This window comes from Oncorhynchus nerka, linkage group LG26 (assembly GCF_034236695.1).
Source record: "Oncorhynchus nerka isolate Pitt River linkage group LG26, Oner_Uvic_2.0, whole genome shotgun sequence".
Classification (NCBI taxonomy): domain Eukaryota; kingdom Metazoa; phylum Chordata; class Actinopteri; order Salmoniformes; family Salmonidae; genus Oncorhynchus; species Oncorhynchus nerka.
Window position 1 is genome coordinate 1792596 of NC_088421.1, and position 23361 is coordinate 1815956.

General features: G+C 47.8%; 1 protein-coding gene across 4 annotated transcripts in view; it reads right to left on the minus strand.

The window, feature by feature from the left end:
• The window catches only part of LOC115109977 (uncharacterized), an 88439-nt gene that overhangs the window by 36582 nt on the left and 28496 nt on the right, over nucleotides 1-23361 (minus strand). For 3 of the 4 annotated variants that reach the window (XM_029635260.2, XM_029635259.2, XM_029635262.2), the window contains exons 9-17: nucleotides 18289-18378; nucleotides 13867-13976; nucleotides 13522-13563; nucleotides 8977-9778; nucleotides 8696-8803; nucleotides 5383-8571; nucleotides 3550-3697; nucleotides 3219-3312; nucleotides 2292-2451 (exon numbers count right to left, since the gene is read on the minus strand). In XM_029635260.2, coding sequence (XP_029491120.2) covers nucleotides 2292-2451; nucleotides 3219-3312; nucleotides 3550-3697; nucleotides 5383-8571; nucleotides 8696-8803; nucleotides 8977-9778; nucleotides 13522-13563; nucleotides 13867-13976; nucleotides 18289-18378 — 4743 coding nt within the window. The remainder of the gene's footprint in view (nucleotides 1-2291; nucleotides 2452-3218; nucleotides 3313-3549; nucleotides 3698-5382; nucleotides 8572-8695; nucleotides 8804-8976; nucleotides 9779-13521; nucleotides 13564-13866; nucleotides 13977-18288; nucleotides 18379-23361) is intronic. The other variant, XM_029635261.2, reaches the window with a different exon arrangement.

Genomic DNA, 23361 nt, shown 5'->3' on the forward strand with positions numbered 1-23361 from the left:
ATTCAGAACATTTACTCAGTACTTTGTTGAACCACCTTTGGCAGCGATTGCAGCCTTGAGTCTTCTTGGGTATGACGCTAAAAGCTTGGCACACCTGTATTTGGGGAGTTTCTTCCATTCTACTCTGCAGATCCTCTCTAGAACTGTTAGTTTGGATGGGGAGCATTGCTGTACATCTATTTTCAGGTCTCCTCAGAGATGTTCGATCTGTTTCAAGTCCGGGCTCTGGTTGGGCCACTCAAGAACATTCAGAAACTTGTCCCGAAGCCACTCCTGCATTGTCTTGGCTGTGTGCTTAGGGTCGCTGTCCTGTTGGAAGGTAAACCTGTTGGAAGGTAAACCTTTGACCCAGGCTGAGGTCCTGAGCGCTCTGGAGCAGGTTTTCATCAAGGACCACTCTGTGCTTTGCTCCGTTTATCTTTTCCTGACTAGTCTCCCAGTCCCTGCAGCTGAAAAACATCCCCACAGCATGATGCTGCTGCCGCCACCATTCTCATCTGTAGGGATGGTGCCAGGTTCCCTCTAGATGTGACACTTTGTATTCAGGCCAAAGAGTTCAAACTTGGTTTCATCAGACCAGAGAATCTTGTTTCTCATGGTCTGAGTGTGTTTAGGTGCCTTTTGGCAAACTCCAAGTGGTCTTTCATGTGCCTACCATTAAGGCCTGATTGGTGGAGTGCTGCAGAGTTGGTTGTCCTTCTGGAAGGAAGGTTCTTCCATCTCCAGAGAGGAACTCTAGAACTTGGTCATAGTGGCCATTGGGTTCTTGGTCACCACCCTGACCAAGGCCCTTCTTCCCCGACTGCTCAGTTTGGCTGGGAAGCCAGCTCTAGGAAGAGTCTTGGTGGTTCCAAAGTTCTTCCATTTAAGAATTATGTAGGCCACTGTGTTCTTGGGGACCTTCAATGCTGCAGAAATGTTTTGGTTACCATTCCCCAGATCTGTGCCTCGACACAATCCTGTCTCGGAGCTCTACAGACAATTTCTTAGAACTCATGGCTTGGTGTTTGCTCTGACATGCACTGTCAACTGTGGGACCTTATATAGACAGGTCGTATTGCCTTTCCAAATCATGTCCAATCAATTGAATTTACAACAGGTGGACTCCAATCTAGTTGTAGAAACAGCTCAAGGATGATCAACGGAAACAGGATGCACCTGAGCTCAATTTCGAGAACCTGTTTTCGTTATTATGGGGTATTGTGTATAGATTGCTGAGTTAAAAAAACAAACACATTTCAGAATAAAGCTGTAACAAAATGTTGAATAAGTCAAGGCGTCTGAATACTTTCCGAAGTCACTGTATATGCCATATCTCACAATCGATTGGGGTTACCCGAAGAAAAAAACATGTTCACTGGGATAGTATGTGTATTTTTTCATAGACCTGTGTTTTTCCACAAACTTATATCTAGAGCATTGTAGTGCTGCAGTGAGGCAGAGGGGCGCAGCTGGGACATAGCTCTACTTAGCTCTAATAGAGTGAGACAGCTGTGCACTGTGACAGCCAGTCCAAAACTGAGTCAGAGGTTTATGTACTTTGACAAATCTCAGAAATGTGCTGTTCCCCTTTAATCTACCAATGAATCATCAATCTACCAATCATCATCAGCACCTTCCACCACTTGTCTTATAAAGAGATTGTGCTTGTAAGTCTTATTGGGATAGTTTTCCACGCAAGTGCGACACACATCGACCATTGATTTGAAGGTTGTAGTCTTTCTTCTTCTCGGTGAAGCCATTAGCCAGCTATATATGGCTAGATAACTGTGACCTTTGCTAGTTAGCTAGCTGGAAGGTAGGGCAGATAGTTTTTTTCTCTTTGAGGCCAGTGGGAATCGGTGAATTCGAAACCACTCAATTGCCCCTACCAACTCACTCAGAGGGTCTTCCGTTGTCACGTGTTGCTGACCAAACGCAAAGGGTGACTTTCAGAGGGTGGTGAGAGGACCAATAAACCCATCAACTTCAGGATTTTCCACTTTTAAATAGTAAAACAAGCATGAACATCGAATTATCGAGTTGAATTACTACATCCATTGAATTACTCAAATAATTGTAGCTGTTCACAAAGATGATGATTGGGAATTGTTGATTGGGAATTGTTGTATTTTACTTCCCGACTTAAGTTAAACTGCAACACCAAAGCTGGCTTGTAGGTACAGTCGAAAGCATGCTTCGAGACTGGAACCCTGGGGCTAATGGGCCTCCTGTTGCCAGCTCAACAGCTCAAATTGGCACACTGGGTGAGTACATGCAGTGTACTATATGGGTGTCTGGTGGTGTCTTGCCTGCTTGTGGATGCTGAGCACCTGGTTCTCCCTCTGGCACTGTAGCAGGGCCTGTCTCTCGGCCTCCAGGGCCTGATTCTGCTGGGCGCACTCCAGACACTTCTGGGAGTACTGGCCCGACAACACCTCCAGCTCCCTGTGCAGAGACCGCAGCTCAACCCTGGACGATGGGGCAAAGGGGAAAGTCGGCAGTTACACAAAGGTGCATGTACTTTGCATTGAAACATACATGTAACACACTCACACACACACAGTGCATGCATGCACACACACACTTTAAAAAAGCCAGGTGCATGAATACAAAAAACACCCAGATAAGAAAGGGACATACAGTCTCAGTCAAACGTTTAGACACACCTACTCATTCCAGGGTTTTTCTTTATTTTTACTATTTTCTACAATGTAGAGTAATAGTGAAGACATCAAAACGATTAAATAACACATATGGAATCACGTAGTAACCAAAAAAAATCTAATTTATATTTGAGATTCTTCAAAGTATTCACCCTTTGCCTTGATGACAGCTTTTGCACACACTCATATACACTGTGGCAGTGTCCGAATAACCATACGTGCATTCTAAATAGTAGGCATTTTGGGTATGCAAACAAATAAAGTTTTATAGTATGTTAAATTTGGGAAATGTAGTGCTTTAAATGCCAGGATGTCATACTCATTTCAGCTTCTCATCTAGTAGAATTCACTGTACACTATTAAGGAAGAGAATTGTCTTTAGAAACGTGTGTTTGACAACAGCTGATAATCAGCTGAGGAGACACACTGTACCAAAATTCTCAGTAGGATGAGCCTAGTATGATGATATTTGTTGCTTGCTGTATTTGTTTTTAGTAAACCGTGCGTTCTAGTATGCAATTTAAGTAAGTAGTAGGCAAGCCAGATTTATTTTCCACACACATAGTCACTCACTCATACTGGGAGGGAAGGTCCGTGATGTCAGAGCTCCCTCCACTCTGACTCCTCTCCAGCTCCTCCCGATGAGCATTCCTGATTGCCTCGATCGCTACACACAGGCCACAAACACAGGAAGTGAACAGACATGTTGCCACATGCTGCCCCCCCCCCACCCCCATCCCACTTCAAGGGGCATGTTCAGCAGGACACAATGTTGTGAAACATTCAGATGGAAATATGCTAAGTGGAACAAACATGCCACTCTAAGGAATCATGTTGACTCTATTAATTTGAATCAGCAACTTTCAACCATGGTTGGCTACAGAACATGGGACAGATGTTTTACCTGCGACAGTGGCGGCTGTCTCCTCCTCCAGTAGGCAGTCTCTCTCCTGCAGGAGCGTGGCCACCTCCCTCTGGTGCTGCCGTTGCAGATCCCCCACCAGCTTCTGGTGTACCTCCTCCATGGCAGTGAAGCCACGCTCACAGGAAACCTGCAGGGTATGAATTTCACACTTACATGTGTATACTTTTTAACACCTGCTTTTATGGAGTATTTGGTATGATGTTGGTACTGATGTATATCAAAGCATTAGCATTTACGGTGCCTTCAGAAAGTATTCAGACCCCTTGACTTTTTCCAGATTGTGTTACATTAAAGCCTTATTCTAAAAGTTATTAAATATTTTTTTAAATATCCGCCATCTACACACAATACCCCATAATGACAAAAGGGAAAACAGGTTTGTAGAAATTATTGCTCATTTATTACAAATAAAAAACAGAAATTCCTTGATTACATACGTTTTCAGACCCTTTGCTATGAGACTCGAAATTGAGCACAGGTGCATCCTGTTTCCATAGATTATCCTTGAGATGTTTCTACAACTTGATTAGAGTCCACCTGTGGTAAATTCAATTGATTGGACATGATTTGGAAAGGCACATACCTGTCTATATAAGGTCCCACAGTTGTCAAAGCAATAACCAAGCCATGAGGTCAAAGGAATTGTCCGTAGAGCTCCGAGACAGGATTGTGTTGAAGGACATATCTGGGGAAGGTTATCAAAAAATGTCTGCAGCATTGAAGGTCCCCAAGAACAGTGGCCTCCATCATTCTTAAATAGAAGGACCACCAAGATTCTTCCCAGAGCTGGCTGCCCAGCCAAACTGAGCAATCAGGGGAGAAGGGCCAGGGAGGTGACCAAGAACCCGGTTGTCACTCTGGAGCTCTGTCAGAGAACCTTCTAGAAGGACAAGCATCTCTGCAGCATGCCACCAATCAGGCCATTATGTTAGAGTGGCCAGACGGAAGCCACTTCTCAGTAAAAGACAAACATACATAAAGGCTCTCAGACCATGAGAAACAAAATTCTCTGGTCTGATGAAACCAAGATTGAACCCTTTGGCCTGAATGAAAGCCGGCATCATCCCTACTGTGAAGCATTGTGTTGGCAGCATCATGCTGTGGGGATGTTTTTCAGCAGCAGGGACTGGGAGACTAGTCAGGACTGAGGGAAAGATGAACACAGCAAAGTACAGAGATCCTTGATGAAAACCTGTTCCAGAGTGCTCAGGACCTCAGACTGGGGTGGACGTTCACCTTCCAACAGGACAACTACCCTAAGCACATAGCCAAGACAACGCAGGAGTGGCTTCGGGACAAGTCTCTGAATGTACTTGAGTGGCCCAGCAAGAGCCCGGACTTGAACCCGATTGAACATCTCTGGAGAGACGTGAAAATAGCTGTGCAGTAACGCTCCCCATCCAACCTGACAGAGTTTGAGACGATCTGCAGAGGACAATGGAAGAAACTCCCCAAATACAGGTGTGCCAAGCTTGTAGCGTCATACCCAAGAAGACTCAATGCTGAAATCACTGCCGAAGTACTTCAACAAAGTACTCAGTAAAGGGTATGAATACTTATGTAAATGTCATATTTCAGTTAAAATTTTTAATACATTTGCAAAAATTCTAAAAAACAGTTTTTGATTTGTTGTTATGGGGTATTGTGTGTAGATTGATGAGGGGAAAAAACTATTTAATACATTTTAGAATAATGCTGTAATGTAACACAATGTGGACAAAGTCATGGGTCTGAATACTTTCCAAAGGCACTGTACATAAGTCAATGTGTTTGTGTAAACGTATTGGGTATTTGAGTGGGGCTGTGTTGTACCTTGATGTTTTCAAGGTCTCTCTGATAAGCTTCCTTCATGGCAACTTCATCCCCTTCCAGATTCCGTCTCCCCGCCTCATCTGTCATGGTGTTTACCTGCGTCTCAAGCACATGGATTCGTTTCTTCATTGTTTCCATAGACACCATGTCTATTTTGCAGGCTCCATCCAGATTAAGTTTATCTGCCGGCAGGGTGGAATCCAAGGTGAAGTCTGGGTAGAAGGTGGCTTTTTCGGGAGTAGTGTTAGGGGTGGTCTGCGATGAGCGGGACTCTTGTTGTGCATCTGTTGCAACACAGGTAGACTGAGCATGGTGGCTGTGCAGACGTATCATTTCCTCCTCGTGGATCTTCTGGAGCTCCTGCATCTTCCCTTGGAACTCCTCCTCCAGCTTCTGCACTTGCTCCTCGTGGCGATCCTCGATGCTCTCGATATCAGCTAGGAGTACACCCACCTTGCGCCGGGTCTCGCTCTCTGCTGCGGCCCTCCCTTGCTCCACCTGCTCCAGCTTCTCCTTGAGGGCCTGGCTGTCCTCCTGCAGTCGTGACAGGGCGAGGCTAAAAGTGCGGCGGTCCTTGCTGAGCATGGCCTCTTGCTCCTGACACAGCGTCACTAGGCTGTCGAATGCCCCCTTGCACTGCTGCAGTTCCTGTTCGTGATCCAGCTGCAGGCGGCATGCCACGTAGGTCACCTGGGACTGGACCAGCACCTCCGGCCAGTACAGAGTCAAGTCCAGGGTTGCAACAGAGTCCGGGTCATCCAACCAGCGTCTACCTTTCGCCGCACTACTCTCCCCCTTTGAGCCACTGCTGCTGGGGATCTCCTGACAGAGTTGGTGCAAGACCTTGGCCCTTTTCCTCAGCTGGACTGCAAGTCTTTCTGTCCAGTCGTGTTGTTTCTCTGTCTTGTCCCCATTCCAGACTGATTGGATCCTCTCCAGCAGGTTGTCTGTGAGGCCTCTGGACTTCAACTGGACCTGTTCCTCATAAGGAGCCAGCTCTGGAGGACTGACATCAGCCAGACCCCTGGCCTGACCAGAGCTCAGATTGTTATCCCCAGCGCCGCCACACTGTTCCTCTGACTGAGAGCTCCGCCATAGCTGCTCCCTGGTCGGGTTGTCAGAGTGCAGTTCTTCTTGTATCGGCTCTCCCTGGTAGCGATGCTGTAAGGTTAGAGAGATGTAAGCTAACTCTGCTCTGGCACAGACCCTGCCAATGGCGCTCTCCTCCGACTCAGTGTCGCCACCTACTGGTTCCCTACAATCCATTCCGAGGGCCATCCTTTTCAAAAGCACGTCGGCATACATGTGTGCTGAGTCACCTTCGTCTCCACCAAGGAGGGCTTCATTCTGGCAAAATAATGTATCTTGGCTCTGCATTGCCGACGCCATCTTCTCCAACGTAGACGCTTCCAGGGCTAAAGCTCTACCCAATGTTTTCATTCCAGCTTCCTCTCCTTCTGGGCATGACATTGGGGCATACGTGCCTGTGCTCATTTGCTCAACCTTGTCCTCTGATAGTGTCTTGTCATCAATCAAGTCTTCCTCCTCCCTCTGAGCTCGGTGGCACTCGTGCCATTGCTCATCTGCAATTATTCCTCCTTGCCTGAGGCAGGCGGCAGCAGTGACCAGCTGCATCTCCAGGGCACAGAGCTCGGCTTCTAGGTCAGGGTTGCTACCTTCACCAGGGTTCCTCCTCAGCAGGGCTTGGATCCTCTCTCTGCAGGCCTGCACACTGGCCAGGGCCGCCTGACACTGCCCACCCAGCACCCTGGTTCGGCCCTCCGTTTCCAGGGCGAAGCGCCTGCTCTGCTTGGCCTGGTTGTGAAGAAAGAGGCTAAGCCGCTGGGTAGCGGCCCGGCTCTGGGTGAGCTGGGAGAGGACGTGGGGGTCAGTGGCTGCACTGCTGCACCACTGACCTTGTGGCTCCTCCAGCCTCTGGGTGATGTCTTTCAATTTCTCCTCTGTCACATACAGCTTGGTCTCCAGGACCTGGATCACTGACATGAACCTGTCCGGATCATCTCCAGCCGTAACGATGTACTGGTAGGCCGGGTCGACAGAACATGAGCCAGGTCCGGAGTGGCTTATGGCAGGGACGCTGCTGCTATTTGTCTGTCCTCCGTCTGTATTGTAGGAGTGGTGGATGATCTGGGTTTCCGGTGAATTCAGACCGCTGGATTTGATATTCAGTCTGTTGTCAGTCACTTTGAAGAGAGGAAGAGAGGAACAACAGGTGCATGCTTCCTTCACCTCACTCAGTTTCAGCTCCGTCTCTTCCAGGCTGCTCCCAAGGGCGGCCATCTTAACCAAGGCTTCACTCAGCTCCCGCTCCTTCCTGTCCAGCAGCCTCTTGTAGTCCTCCCTGGCATCACTGGCTGCCACCTCCCTCTCCTGCGCCTGTCCCAGGGCCCGCTGTAGCTCCTCTGAAACACTCTCGTAGGAGTGCTCCAGGTTGTAGTAGTCAGTCTCCTCCGTCTGTAGGCGTCTCTGCAGCTGAACCACCTCCCCGTCTGCCTCGGCCAGCTGGTTCTGCAGCTCTTGGCAGCGTCTCTCCAGCTGCTCCCCCTCCCCCTGTAGCCTCCCTATAGCCGCCAGCGTGCGGGCCAACTCCTCCTGCAGCTGCTGCTGAGCCTCCGCCACCTCTCCTTCCCTGGCCCACGGCTGACCCTGCCCCTTCCACAATGTCTCCGCTTGCTGCTCAGCCTTTTGCAGCTGCTCCTGCAGGTCCTGAGAACGACGCTCCGCCTGGGCCAGGTTGGCCCCCAGGCTTCTGCGCTCCCTGTCCTGGCTCTCCTGCAGGAGGCCCAGGTGCTTCTGCAGGCGCACCTCCTTCTCGGCCTGTGCCTCCTCTTTTGCTCTCATCTGGGCTGACACCTCTTGTAGTCGCTGGCGCAAACACTCCAACTCCTGCCGGTGTTCGTGCTCCCCTTCCTCCCGCTGCTTCCGAGCGCTCTGACGCTCCTGCTGCAGCTCTGAGCGTGCCAAGGCTGCAGCCTCCCCTGCGCTTAACGCCCGCGCCTGCAAGGCGATGAACTCGGCCCTCCGCTGCAGTTCAGCCTCACGCGCCTCCTCCTGGCTCCTCCTCTGGGCCTCCAGCTCGAAGCGCAGGTCCTGGTTCAGCTTCTGAAGACGCTGCCACGCGCATGACTGTGCGGAGGAGGACTGGTTGAAAGATGTGGGTAGGCCATTCTAAAAGAGATTGATGGGAGATTTGGTTCCATTGTTACGGGGAAGCTAAACCAAGCGTACCTTAAGTATTATAAAGTATTTGACTTATGTATTTGACCCAATTCAGCTACAGGTATGGTCTGACCTGTAGTAGGCGGTTCTCCCTGGAGCGTTCCCTCTCCTGCTGCAGCTGTTGCTGCAGACTGATGTTCACCTGCTGGAGTCTGGACAACTCTCTCTGGGTCTGCTCCAGCTGAGGGCACACACACAGAAACATGCTCAAACACACACACACACACACAGAGAAACACACACATGCCTGAACACACACAAATGCATCCTCAAACACACACATACATACACTCACAAACAAGCCACAGTAACTTAAATCACACTCCTAACACACCGTTACACACACATACTCACCTCTTCAGTCTGTTGTTCATAGGACTGCTGCTCCGTCTCTTCTTTGGTTTCGTCAGAGTTATTGATGGGAACCCACCTCTCCTCTCTCAGCGGTGTGGAAGCCACTTGCTGCTCTATCACCACCTCCACCCGTACACCGGCAGTGCCATCACAAGGGGTGGGGCTAGGAGTGTTGCCAAAGCCATCACCAAGGGCAACGCTAGGGACATCACTAGGGGTGTGGCCAGTGACATCGCCATCGCCACAACCAATGGGCAGCTCTGGTGTAGAAGAGGTGGAGCTGTTGTCCACCTCAGAAATTGTCCTTTTTTCAAAAACCTTATTTTGAGCATGAACTAGTGTTGTGGATGTTGTGGGTGTTTTGGTCCCAGCAACACTTCTTTCCTCTAGGGGTTTGGCCGTGAATGGAGCCTGGGGTAGCATGGTTGGACCTGCCCCCCTTTGTAGCACCTCCGCCTCTTGTGAAGCTACAGTGTCCCTGAGGCACTGAGAAGAGTACGAGGAGGAGCAGGAGTTAGAGGCAACCAGAGAGGAGGCAGAGGAGACTGGTGATGGGCTGCCGCCGTCAGCGGTGTCCCATCCTACCACAGGACGCGACTGTCCACTGGGCTCCGCCTCCTTCTCTACTCCCTGGTGGTGCTGATGGAGGCTAAAATCAGCCCAGTCAAAGGTTTTGTAGCGTCCCTCCCGGCGACGCTCGCGGACACTACGGTTCTTCCTCTGATCTGGATCCACATCTTCCTCTGCAGAGCGTGTCTCCATAGGGCCTAGCGCTGGTGGCTCCTTCTGCTGTGGAAGAGAACTGGAGGACAGAAGAGAAGGCAAAGGCATGGTCAACTGTTGTCAAATGACAACATAACAGTTTACGTAAGCTTTCTCATCACCTAGCCACGACAAAGGGACCAAGTCAACTGTTACAATCTACATAGGGTATGCCAGAACTACTTTACATTTACATTTTAGTCATTTAGCAGATGCTCTTAACCCTAATTTCTCCTGTAAATTGCTCTGGATAATTGCCTTGCTCAATGACACAGACAGATTTTTCACCTAGTCGGCTCAGGGATTCAAACCAATGCTCTTAACCGCAAGGCTATCTGCCACCCAAAATACTTTCAAATACTTGAACTGTGGGTTGATTTCGTTTTCTGGGCACAATGGAAACAATGGAATGTCCAAAAGTGCACACTCCAAACTGAGTCAAGTGCACATCAAACTCTACATATTTTACGTAATGTATTTGACCCAGGTCTGGTGTGTGTACACAGATACAGAAATACAGGTAACACTTTACTTGACACCCAGCGTCATAACATGTTATGACACAGTCATAACCATGTCATATGTCATAACAGCTGACATAACTTGTCATAACCTGTTATAATATGGTCATAACACTGTCATGACACATATATTTAGACCTGTTGTGACATATATTGCGTTATTTTACGGCTGGTTATGACACCTACATAAGAGTGTGAAAAACCACAAAATCACCACACAAGGCAAAGCCTTCCATTACACCATAGCCTACATGTCAACAGTATATTTATGATGTATACTTTTTTTTTTAAATAGACCATATTAAATTATCATTGTAATTCCGCACACATTGATGTCAGACATGCACCTACCCCAATGCTCTGTTACATGACTTATATGATTATGATGGTCATAATTCTGCTTCACAATGTCATAAAGTGTCTTTTTTTAGTCCAAGTAAAGTGACACTGGATGGTCATAATGCTTCACGACAGTGTCATTTTATTTAAAATATGATGAAAAAACATGACTGTAAAGAATTCACTTCTGCGAACAGGCCTTTCTAATTGACCTGGCCTGGGTATCCTGGAATGACATCCCGTCAGTAGAGGATGCCTGTTTATTCTTTAAAAGTGCCTTCCTCACCTTTTTAAACAAGCATGCTCCATTAAAAAAATGTTGAACTAGGAATAGATATAGCCCTTGGTTCACTCCAGACCTCCCCCATAGATATGCAACTTTTTAGGGAAGTTAGGAACCAATATACACAGGCAGTTAGGAAAGCTAAGGCTAGCTTTGTCACGCCCTGGTCGAAGTATTTTGTGTTTTTCTTCATGTATTTGGTCAGGCCAGGGTGTGACATTGGTTTTTGTATGTGGTGTGTAGCTTAGCGGGATTGTAGCTTAGTGGGGTGTTCTAGGAAAGTCTATGGCTGTCTGAAGTGGTTCTAAATCAGAGGCAGGTGTTTATCGTTGTCTCTGATTGGGAACCATATTTAGGCAGCCATATTCTTTGGTTGTATTGTGGGTGATTGTCCTGAGTGTCTTGATGACCTTGTTTGATGTTAGTTGACACAAGTATAGGCTGTTTTTTTTTTTGTTTTTTTCGTTTCGTTTATTGTTTAGTAGTGTTCGTGTTTAGTCGTGTTTACGGTTGTTTAAATAAACATGGATCGCAATCGACACGCTGCAGTTTGGTCCGACTCTCCTTCACCATATGAAAACCGTGACAAGCTTTTTCAAACAGAAATTTGCATCCTGTAGTACAAACTCAAAAAAGTTCTGAGACATTGTAAAGTCCATGGAGAATAAGAGCACCTCCTTCCAGCTGCCCAATGCACTGAGGTTAAGAAACACTGTCATCACCGATAAATCCACAAAAATTGAGAATTTCAATAAGCATTTTTCTACGGCTGGCCATGCTTTCCACCTGGCCCTTTCCACCTGACCCCTACCCCGGTCAACAGCTCTGCGCTCCCCACAGCAACTTGCCCAAACCTCCCCCACTTCTCCTTCACTCAAATCCAGATAGCTGATGTTCTGAAAGAACTACAAAATCTGGACCTCTACAAATCAGCCGGGCTAGACAATCTGGACCCTCTCTTTCTAAAATTATCTGACAAAATTATTGCAACCCCTATTACTAGCCTGTTCAACCTCTTTCGTATCGTTTGAGATTCCCAAAGTCTCTATGGGGGTGCCACAGGGTTAAATTCTCGGGCCAACTCTCTTCTCTGTATACATCAATGATGTCACTCTCGCTGCTGGTGATTCTTTGATCCACCTCTACGCAGACGACACCATTCTGTATACCTCTGGCCCTTCGTTGGACACCGTGTTAACTAACCTCCAGATGAGCTTCAATGTCATACAACTCTCCTTCCGTGGCCTCCAACTGCTCTTAAATGCAAGCAAAAATGAATGCATGCTCTTCAACCGATCGCTGCCCGCACCTGCCCGCCCGTCCAGCATCACTACTCTGGACGGTTCTGACTAGAATATGTGGACAACTACAAATACCTGGGTGTCTGGTTAGACTGTAAACTCTCCTTCCAGACTCACATTAAACATCTCCAATCCAAAATTAAATCTAGAATAGGCTTCCTATTTTGCAACAAAGCATTCTTCACTCATGCTGCCAAACATACCCTCGTAAAACTGGCCATCCTACCGATCCTCGACTTCGGCGATGTCATTTACAAAATAGCCTCCAACACTCTACTCAACACATTGGATGCAGTCTATCACAGTCCCATCCGTTTTGTCACCAAAGCCCCATATACTACCCACAACTGCGACCTGTATGATCTCGTTGGCTGGCCCTCGCTTCATACTCGTCACCAAACCCACTGGCTCCAGGTCATCTACCAGTCTCTGCTAGGTAAAGCCCCACCTTATCTCAGTCACCATAGCGGCACCCACTTGTAGCACTCACTCCAGCAGGTATATCTCACTGGTCACCCCCAAAGCCAATTTTTCCTTTGGCCGCCTCTCCTTCCAGTTCTCTGCTGCCAATGACTGGAACAAACTGCAAAAATCACTTAAGCTGGAGACTCTTACCTCCCTCACTAGCTTTAAGCACCAGCTGTCAGAGCAGAGATCACTGCACCTGTACATAGCTCATCTATAAATAGCCCATCCAATCTACCTCATCCCCATACTGTATTTATTTATTTATCTTGCTCCTTTGCACCTCAGTATCTCAACTTGCACATTCATCTTCTGCACATCCTACAATTCCAGTGTTTAATTCCTATATTTTAATTACTTTGCCACCATGGCCTATTTATTGCCTTACCTCTCTCATCCTACCTCATTTGCACATGCTGTATATAGATTTTTCTACTGTATTATTGATTGTATGTTTGTTTATTCCATGTGTTGTTGTATGTGTCAAACTGCTTTGCTTTCGCAGTTGCAAATGAGAACCTGTTCTCAACTAGCCTACCTGGTTAAATAAAGGTGAAATAAAATAACAATAAAAACTACAACAACAACGATGATATAATAATTTTTGGGTAGGAATAGATGTGGGTTTTGACACTCTTATGTAGGTGTCATAATCAGCCATAAAATAACACAATATATGTCACAACAGGTGTAAATATGTGGGTCATGACAGTGTTATGACCATATAATGACAGGTTATGACAGGTTTAGTCAGCTGTTATCACATTATGACATGGTTTTGACAGTGTTATAATGTGTTATGACACTGGGTGTCAAGTAAAGTGTTACCCAAATACATCTAAAGGTCAAGGGTCACGAGGCCCAAGGATTCAACCTGGCTCTGAGAGTGGACAGTTCCAGCAGCCGCAGGTTTTTCCTAAAGAGTTGCATGGAAGACATAGGACAAAGTAGGAAAGAAGAGCCATCAGACTTTGTGTATCCTAACAAGCACATATCAGGGGATTGAGGTGTTCAGTTCTGGATGCCATTTTGATTTGTTCATTTTTACTCTTTGATTTATAAACTTGCAGTTTTCACATTATTGTAAACTGAAGTAAATTGTGTAATGTTCTGTTTAGAGCGTTGATGTTATCTTTTTGTCTTGACAGTCTTGTTTTGACATTAAAAATCAATCAATAAATCATAAATAGTTTGTCTCAACCAGAGAAGACTCCTTTACCTTGTGACGACCAGGGCCACGTTGTGCCTCACGTTCTTCATCACTGCCTGGACCCAGTTCCTCCGGATCCCAGAAGTCATGGCACACAGGGTGAACGCTCCCTCTGCAGTCTTTGTGAGGAGGGGGGAAGACTCAATCACTGTGTGACTCAATCACTCAATTTCAGTGTGCTTTTTGTCATTAACTATCCTACCCTGTCCTACCCTTGAATAATTAATTTCATAGAATATTTTCACCCTGAACATGCACTACACACAGAACACACAAAAAGAGATCTGATCTAAGATACACCCCAATGAACCCTTTATTATTAACTTTTAATACCATCCCACACACCCCTTGACAGCCCTACTGCATAGAACTGTCACGAATATTACCGAAGGTGACTCCCCTTCTTGTTCGGGTGGCGCTCGGCGGTCGTCGTCACTGGTCTACTAGCTATCGCTTTGTTCTGTGTTCCTTTGGTTTTGTCTGATTGGATTCGCCTTTTTCTTTTTCTTTCAAGGCGATGTTCACTGAGGCGCCGGTGTTGGCGCATCCGGACCCTTCTTTGGCGTTTATAGTAGAGGTGGACGCATCCGAGGCTGGGGTTGGAGCGGTGCTCTCACAGCGTTCGGGTGCGCCACCGAAGCTCCGCCCCTGTGCCTTCTTTTCGAAGAAACTCGGGCCAGCGGAGCGGAATTATGATGTGGGGGATAGGGAGTTGTTGGCTATGGTTAAGGCCCTGAAGGTGTGGAGACACTGGCTTGAGGGGGCTAAGTACCCTTTCCTTATCTGGACTGACCACCGTAACCTGGAGTATATCCGATCAGCTAGGAGACTGAATCCTCGTCAGGCAAGGTGGGCCATGTATTTCACCAGATTTCGTTTTACTATCTCGTATAGATCAGGTTCCCTCAACACTAAGGCCGACGCGCTGTCAAGACTCTATGACACTGAGGACAGGTCCATCGATCCTACTCCCATCATTCCGGCAGCTAAGCTGGTGGCACCAGTAGTATGGGAGGTGGACGCGGACATCGAGCGGGCGCTAAGGGAGGAACCTGCGCCTCCACAGTGTCCGGAGGGTCGTAGGTACGTACCGCTCGCTGTTCGTGATCAATTGATTCGATGGGCTCATTGTCTACCCTCGTCGGGTCACCCAGGTATTTTTAGGACAGTACGAGGTCTTCAGAGGAAGTACTGGTGGCCCACTTTGGTGAGGGATGTGCGATTCTATGTCTCCTCCTGTTCGGTGTGCGCCCAGAGTAGGCTCCTAATCACCTGCCACGAGGTAAATTACAACCTCTCCCCGTTCCACAGCGGCCGTGGACCCATCTATCGGTGGATTTTCTTACTGACCTTCCCCCCTCTCAGGGTAACACAACGATCCTGGTCGTTGTGGATCGGTTCTCTAAGTCCTGCCGTCTTATCCCATTGCCCGGTCTTCCTACGGCCCTACAGACTGCGGAAGCTCTTTTCACCCATGTCTTCCGGCACTACGGGGTGCCCGAGGATATAGTTTCTGATCGGGGCCCCCAGTTTACCTCCCGTGTATGGAGGGCATTTATGGAACGTCTGGGGGTCTCGGTCAGCCTGACTTCAGGGTATCACCCGGGGAGTAATGGGCAGGTGGAGAGAGTGAACCAGGAGGTGGGTAGGTTTCTGCGGTCGTATTGCCAGGACCGGCCAGGGGAGTGGGCGAGATATATTCCCTTGGGCAGAAATGGCCCAGAACTCACTAAGCCACTCCTCTACCAACATGTCACCATTTGAGTGCGTGTTGGGGTACCAGCCAGTCCTGGCACCGTGGCATCAGAGCCAGACTGAGGCTCCTGCGGTGGAGGAGTGGGTGCAGCGCTCTAAGGAGACCTGGAGGGCTGTCCAAGAGTCATTACGCCAAGCGAGTGTAAGGCAGAAGAAGAGCGCTGACCGTCACCGCAGTGAGGCCCCCGTGTTTGCACCTGGGGACAGGGTCTGGCTCTCGACCCGAAACCTGCCCCTCCGCTTGCCCTGCCGGAAGCTGGGTCCGCAGTGTATAGGGCCATTTAAAGTCCTGAGGAGAATAAACGAGGTTTGTTATCGATTATTACTTCCTTCGAATTATCGTATTAACCTCTCGTTTCATGTGTCTCTTCTCAGGCCGGTGGTAGCTGGTCCCATGCAGGAAGGTGAGGTTCCGGAGGTTCCTCCGCCCCCTCTGGACATCGAGGGGTCCCCGGCGTACACGATACGAGCTATTCTGGACTCGAGACGCCGGGTGAGGGGCTTGCAGTACCTCGTTGACTGGGAGGGGTACGGTCTGGAGGAAAGGTGCTGGGTTCCGGTGGGGGATATTCTAGATCCATCCATGTTGAGAGAGTTCCATCGCCTCCGTCCGGATCGCCCAGCGCCTCGGCCCCCGGGTCGTCCCCGAGGCCAGCGTTGGCGCGCTGCGGGAGCTGCACGTCAAGGGGGGGGGGGGGTAATGTCACGAATATTACCGAAGGTGACTCCCCTTCTTGTTCGGGTGGCGCTCGGCGGTCGTCGTCACCGGTCTACTAGCTATCACCGATCCTTTGTTCTGTCTTCCTTTGGTTTTGTCTGATTGGATTCACCTGTTTCTTGTTTGGTTGTTAGGGTGGGGTTATATAAGTTTGTTCAGCCCGCTTCTGTTTCGTGCGGGCTTGTTCGTCTGTTTTGTGTTAGAGGGAATTTTGTTTGCATTTTCGGGTTTCGCGCTGTCCGTTATTATTTCTGTTCATTTGTTTTCCTACTTTTGTTCATGTTATTTTTCCTGGACATTAAAGCGTGTTTTTCCCACATCCTTTTGCTCTCTGCGCCTGACTCCACACCTCTTCACTCATTAATCGTAACAAGAACAGGTAAACTGTCGGGCTATAACAAATCATCTCAACTGACTGAGGATAAACCAATCAAAGACTCCAAATGTGACTCGTTTCAGGTAACTAGGCGTATGTCGTAAGTCACAACTTCACAGGACTGGCATTTGAACGTTTATTTTAATTTCTTTCAGCAGAAATGCCTTCTGGAACATTTGATCTTTCATTTGCCTTAATAACAAACTTGTATGCCATCTGTAAATATGAATAAAGTTGTTAAATTACAAGCCTAGTTGGTTTAGCCACAGAAAAAGACAGGAACCTTCCCGCTACCCATAATTGGCTGAGATAATGAAAGGGCTGAACATGCTGAGAGATGAGTTTCAGATTGTTCTGCCATGTAGCATCTTCTGTCTATAAAATGACTGCAGTTTTTTTTTAAGATATAACATTAGCTATGGAGAACTGAAAATGTGTTGCTAATGCTCAGGCCCTATCGACAACGGTCAGTGGGGGAAAAATGTGATGGACTACTTTCAGTAGGATGATCGTACCATGCTGACTCTCAGGAAATCCCTGATTTAGGTAAAAACATTTTAATTGAAGAAGACATTGTAGAGTCAGTCTTCTGGTGACAGTGATGGGGAAGAAACATGGATCAACAGTGTTGTTGTCACGGAAGAAGTTTACTGAGTTTTGAAATCTGTACAAATAAATAGGAAATTAAACAGGGCGTCGTGTTTAATGAAAGGGGTTGCAGTCTGCTATTGAGCGTTCATCCATGCATACGGGTAAGAATCTAGCTACAGTTACAGATATTATACGTTTCTAATTTTGTCAGAAAGTTGTTTTCATTGGAAGTTAAAGCGTACTGTTAACATTACGTGTATGATCTGTGTAGAAAATATTATCTCAACAATCCATTCGCATTGCTAGTTATAGCCTAATGTTACCTAGCTAACTAGCTAACATTGAACTTATTTGGTTAACTTTAGCTAGCTATGACCCTCGGTTTGTATTGCTAGTACTCTATGGATTGGGATGATGGTTCATTGTTTAGCTAGCTACATGTCTAAACAAAAGACCCCAAGATAAAGCGTACTGTTAGCTTTCTAGCTGAGGTTAGATGACTGGCTCGGTAGCTAACATTACGTGTATGATCTGTGTAGAAAATATTATCTCAACAATCCATTTGCATTGCTAGTTATAGCCTAATGTTAGCTAGCTAACTAGCTAACATTGAACCTATTTGGTTAACTTTAGCTAGCTATGACAATTAGTTTGTATTTCTAGTACTCTATGGATTGGGATTATGGCTCAAGACTCCACTTCACCAGATGATTACATGACCCATCAAGTTAACAAGGTGCGTCTGACAGTGATTACTGTTTGTATAATAGCACTATTGTATAATAGTGCTAAAGTATTTGTGTCTGGAATTTATCTTTAAGCATCAGTAGAACAAGCCTGGCTTCCTCTACCAGTCATACAAGGAAAATGGTCTGGATATACCATTTTGTAGCTCTGTCTCTACTTTTATCCAAAGTTTTTTTTTAAACACAATTTCAAATTTTGCTACATAAAACTGAATCAAAGCGGTCGGTCACAAATGTCAACTCACGTGTATCTGGAAGCCGTAGTTCCTCTGAACTGGGTAGTCTGTGATGTCATAACAAGTAGAAAGGTTCATCTCGCCATCCAAATCAGCAGCCTGAAATTAAATATGATAGAGAAAGAACGTTGAAGTTAAGAGGATGCTGTGATGCCCACACACACACACACACACACTCTCGCTCATTCTCTCTTTCTCTCTCACACATAAAATAATACAAGTCTAGTGTATTCTCAAACAACATTTAAAATAAGGCTGTGGCAGTGGATCTGACGTTTTCAGGATCGTTATACCGCAGACAAAAAGATCTGGAGCTTCCCGAAGATTCTGGAATTGTGACCCGGAGAAAAATGGGGGATGGCCATGCTTTTTCAATTTCAGACAGTGGGAGGGTTTAGTATTATTTATTTTTTAAATCTAGTCCAGGTGTCACGCCCTGACCTTAGAGAGCCTTGTTTATTCTCTATTTGGTTAGGTCAGGGTGTGACTTGGGTGGGCAAATCTATGTTTCTATTCCCAATCAGAGGCAGTTGTTTATCGTTGTCTCTGATTGGGCATCATACTTAGGCAGCCTTTTTTCCCACCTTAGAGTGTGGGATCTTGTTTGTGTGTAGTTGCTTTCTGCATGTAGCTTTACGCTAGTTTTTGTATTTTGTTGTTTTTCGGTGTCATTTAAATAACCACCCTGCACCTTGGTCCAATCCATCTTTAAACGATAGTGACACCAGGGGACAGTCATGTTTTTTATAATAGATTAAATGTCAATATTGCTTAGTGTTTAAGAATTAGTTGCTTATTGATGTGTGCCTGATGCTGCCCCTCATCCATGATTCTTTGCTGGGCGTGCAATATTAAGTGTGCCAATATTTAGTGTGGTCTCAATCAAATGATCCATAGCCTATACTGTAGGCTATAGGCCAAGGCTACTGTATACGAAATGAATGCTCTGAGAAAGGAAATGTAATGGTATTTGTCACATGCTCTGAATACAACAGGTGTAAACTTTACTGTGAAATGCTTACTTACGAGCCCTTTCCCAACAATGCAGAGTTAAAAAGGAATACAAAAAAATACAATAAGGGAAAAAAAGGAAATAGTAACAATGATATGACAATAACGAGGCTTGCCGTGGGTGCGGCAGCAGAGAGAACAGTCTATGACTTGGGTGGCTGTAGTCTGACGATTGTTGGGGCCTTCCTCTGACACCGCCTGCTATAGAGGTCCTGGATGGCAGGGAGCTAAGCCCCAGTGATGTACTGGGCCATACGCATTGCCCTCTGTAGGATCTTGCGGTGGCATGCCAAGCAGCTGCCATACCAAGCAGTGATGCAGCAAGTAAAGATGCTCTCAATGGTGTAGCTGTAGACCTTTTTGAGGATCTGAGGGCCAATGCCAAATAATCTCAGCTTCCTGAGGGGAGACATGCCGTCTTCACGACTGTGTTGGTGTGTTTGGACCATGAAAGGTCCCGTGATGTGGACACAGAGGAACATGAAGCTCTTGAATCGCCCACTACAGCATTTTGGATGCAAATGGGAGTGTGCTCAGTACTCCATGATCAGCCAGCTCCTTGTTGTCCCGGCACCACACTGCCAGGTCTCTGACCTCCTCCCTGTAGGCTGTCTCATCGTTGTCGGAAAATCAGGCCAACCACCGTTGTGTCGTCGGGAAATGTAATGATGGTGTTGGAATTGTGCGTGGCCACGCAGTCGTGGGTGAACAGGGAGTACAGGAGGGGACTAAGCACACATCCCTGAGAGGCTCCCGTGTTGAAGATAGTTGTCTTTGCTGTCTTCGTATCCAAGATAATTGTGTAGTTTAGAGTGTGTAGTCTTAGAGTGATTATCTTAATTTACCGAGGTTAGCTAGCCAGCTATTTGTCGTCCTTAACGTAGGAGACACTGCTAGCTAGCCAACAGCTAGCCAACGTCTACCGAATAGAACTTCCTCACTCAACAACCCGGTCGCATTCCGCTTCGCTCCACAGGTAGTATCACATTTTCATTTCATTTCATTACAGTACAACGGTTTTGATTTGTTTGATCGTAGCTAGCTACATAGCTAGCTACATAGCCGTCTTTGTATCAAAGATAATTGTGTAGTCTAGAGCGATTTTCTAGGTTAGCTAGCCAGCTATTGTCGTTCTTTTAACGCAACGTAATCAACACTGCTAGCTAGCCAGCTAGCCCCGAATAGCAGCACTGTAGAAACTATCACACTCAACGGAACGACTTGATTAGTGTAGTGGCAACAACGCAGCCACTGCCAGCTAGCCTACAAAGTCAACAACGCAGCCACTGCCAGCTAGCCTACTTCAGCAGTACTGTATCATTTTAATCATTTTAGTCAATAAGATTCTTGCTACGTAAGCTTAACTTTCTGAACATTCGAGACGTGTAGTCCACTTGTCATTCCAATCTCCTTTGCATTAGCGTAGCCTCTTCTGTAGCCTGTCAACTATGTGTCTGTCTATCCCTGTTCTCTCCTCTCTGCACAGACCATACAAACGCTCCACACCGCGTGGCCGCGGCCACCCTAATCTGGTGGTCCCAGCGCGCACGACCCACGTGGAGTTCCAGGTCTCCGGTAGCCTCTGGAACTGCCGATCTGCGGCCAACAAGGCAGAGTTCATCTCAGCCTATGCCTCCCTCCAGTCCCTCGACTTCTTGGCACTGACGGAAACATGGATCACCACAGATAACACTGCTACTCCTACTGCTCTCTCTTCGTCCGCCCACGTGTTCTCGCACACCCCGAGAGCTTCTGGTCAGCGGGGTGGTGGCACCGGGATCCTCATCTCTCCCAAGTGGTCATTCTCTCTTTCTCCCCTTACCCATCTGTCTATCGCCTCCTTTGAATTCCATGCTGTCACAGTTACCAGCCCTTTCAAGCTTAACATCCTTATCATTTATCGCCCTCCAGGTTCCTCGGAGAGTTCATCAATGAGCTTGATGCCTTGATAAGCTCCTTTCCTGAGGACGGCTCACCTCTCACAGTTCTGGGCGACTTTAACCTCCCCACGTCTACCTTTGACTCATTCCTCTCTGCCTCCTTCTTTCCACTCCTCTCCTCTTTTGACCTCACCCTCTCACCTTCCCCCTACTCACAAGGCAGGCAATACGCTCGACCTCATCTTTACTAGATGCTGTTCTTCCACTAACCTCATTGCAACTCCCCTCCAAGTCTCCGACCACTACCTTGTATCCTTTTCCCTCTCGCTCTCATCCAACACTTCCCACACTGCCCCTACTCGGATGGTATCCACCCTCTCCGAGTTGGGCATCTCCGGCGCGGCCCACGCTTGGATTGCGTCCTACCTGACAGGTCGCTCCTACCAGGTGGCGTGGCGAGAATCCGTCTCCTCACCACGTGCTCTCACCACTGGTGTCCCCCAGGGCTCTGTTCTAGGCCCTCTCCTATTCTCGCTATACACCAAGTCACTTGGCTCTGTCATAACCTCACATGGTCTCTCCTATCATTGCTATGCAGACGACACACAATTAATCTTCTCCTTTCCCCCTTCTGACGACCAGGTGGCGAATCGCATCTCTGCATGTCTGGCAGACATATCAGTGTGGATGACGGATCATCACCTCAAGCTGAACCTCGGCAAGACGGAGCTGCTCTTCCTCCCGGGAAGGACTGCCCGTTCCATGATCTCGCCATCACGGTTGACAACTCCATTGTGTCCTCGTCCCAGAGCGCTAAGAACCTTGGCGTGATCCTGGACAACACCCTGTCGTTCTCAAATAACATCAAGGCGGTGGCCCGTTCCTGTAGGTTCATGCTCTACAACATCCGCAGAGTACGACCCTGCCTCACACAGGAAGCGGCGCAGGTCCTAATCCAGGCACTTGTCATCTCCCTTCTGGATTACTGCAACTCGCTGTTGGCTGGGCTCCCTGCCTGTGCCATTAAACCCTACAACTCATCCAGAACGCCGCAGCCCGTCTGGTGTTCAACCTTCCCAAGTTCTCTCACGTCACCCCGCTCCTCCGCTCTCTCCACTGGCTTCCAGTTGAAGCTCGCATCCGCTACAAGACCATGGTGCTTGCCTACGGAGCTGTGAGGGGAACGGCACCTCAGTACCTCCAGGCTCTGATCAGGCCCTACACCCAAACAAGGGCACTGCGTTCATCCACCTCTGGCCTGCTCGCCTCCCTACCACTGAGGAAGTACAGTTCCCGCTCAGCCCAGTCAAAACTGTTCGCTGCTCTGGCCCCCCAATGGTGGAACAAACTCCCTCACGACGCCAGGACAGCGGAGTCAATCACCACCTTCCGGAGACACCTGAAACCCCACCTCTTTAAGGAATACCTAGGATAGGATAAAGTAATCCTTCTCACCCCCTTAAAAGACCTAGATGCACTATTGTAAAGTGGCTGTTCCACTGGATGTCATAAGGTGAAAGCACCAATTTGTAAGTCGCTCTGGATAAGAGCGTCTGCTAAATGACTTAAATGTAAATGTAATGTAAATGTATCGCGCCGTCCCAACCTTCGCTCTCTCTCCCCCGCTACTCTCTCCTCTTCCATCCTATCATCTCTTCCCTCTGCTCAAACCTTCTCCAACCTATCTCCTGATTCTGCCTCCTCAACCCTCCTCTCCTCCCTTTCTGCATCCTTTGACTCTCTATGTCCCCTATCCTCCAGGCCGGCTCGGTCCTCCCCTCCCGCTCCGTGGCTCGACGACTCATTGCGAGCTCACAGAACAGGGCTCCGGGCAGCCGAGCGGAAATGGAGAAAAACTCGCCTCCCTGCGGACCTGGCATCCTTTCACTCCCTCCTCTCTACATTTTCCTCTTCTGTCTCTGCTGCTAAAGCCACTTTCTACCACTCTAAATTCCAAGCATCTGCCTCTAACCCTAGGAAGCTCTTTGCCACCTTCTCCTCCCTCCTGAATCCTCCCCCCCCCTCCTCCCTCTCTGCAGAGGACTTCGTCAACCATTTTGAAAAGAAGGTCGACGACATGCGATCCTCGTTTGCTAAGTCAAACAACACCGCTGGTTCTGCTCACACTCCCTACCCTGTGCTCTGACCTCTTTCTCCCCTCTCTCTCCAGATGAAATCTCGCGTCTTGTGA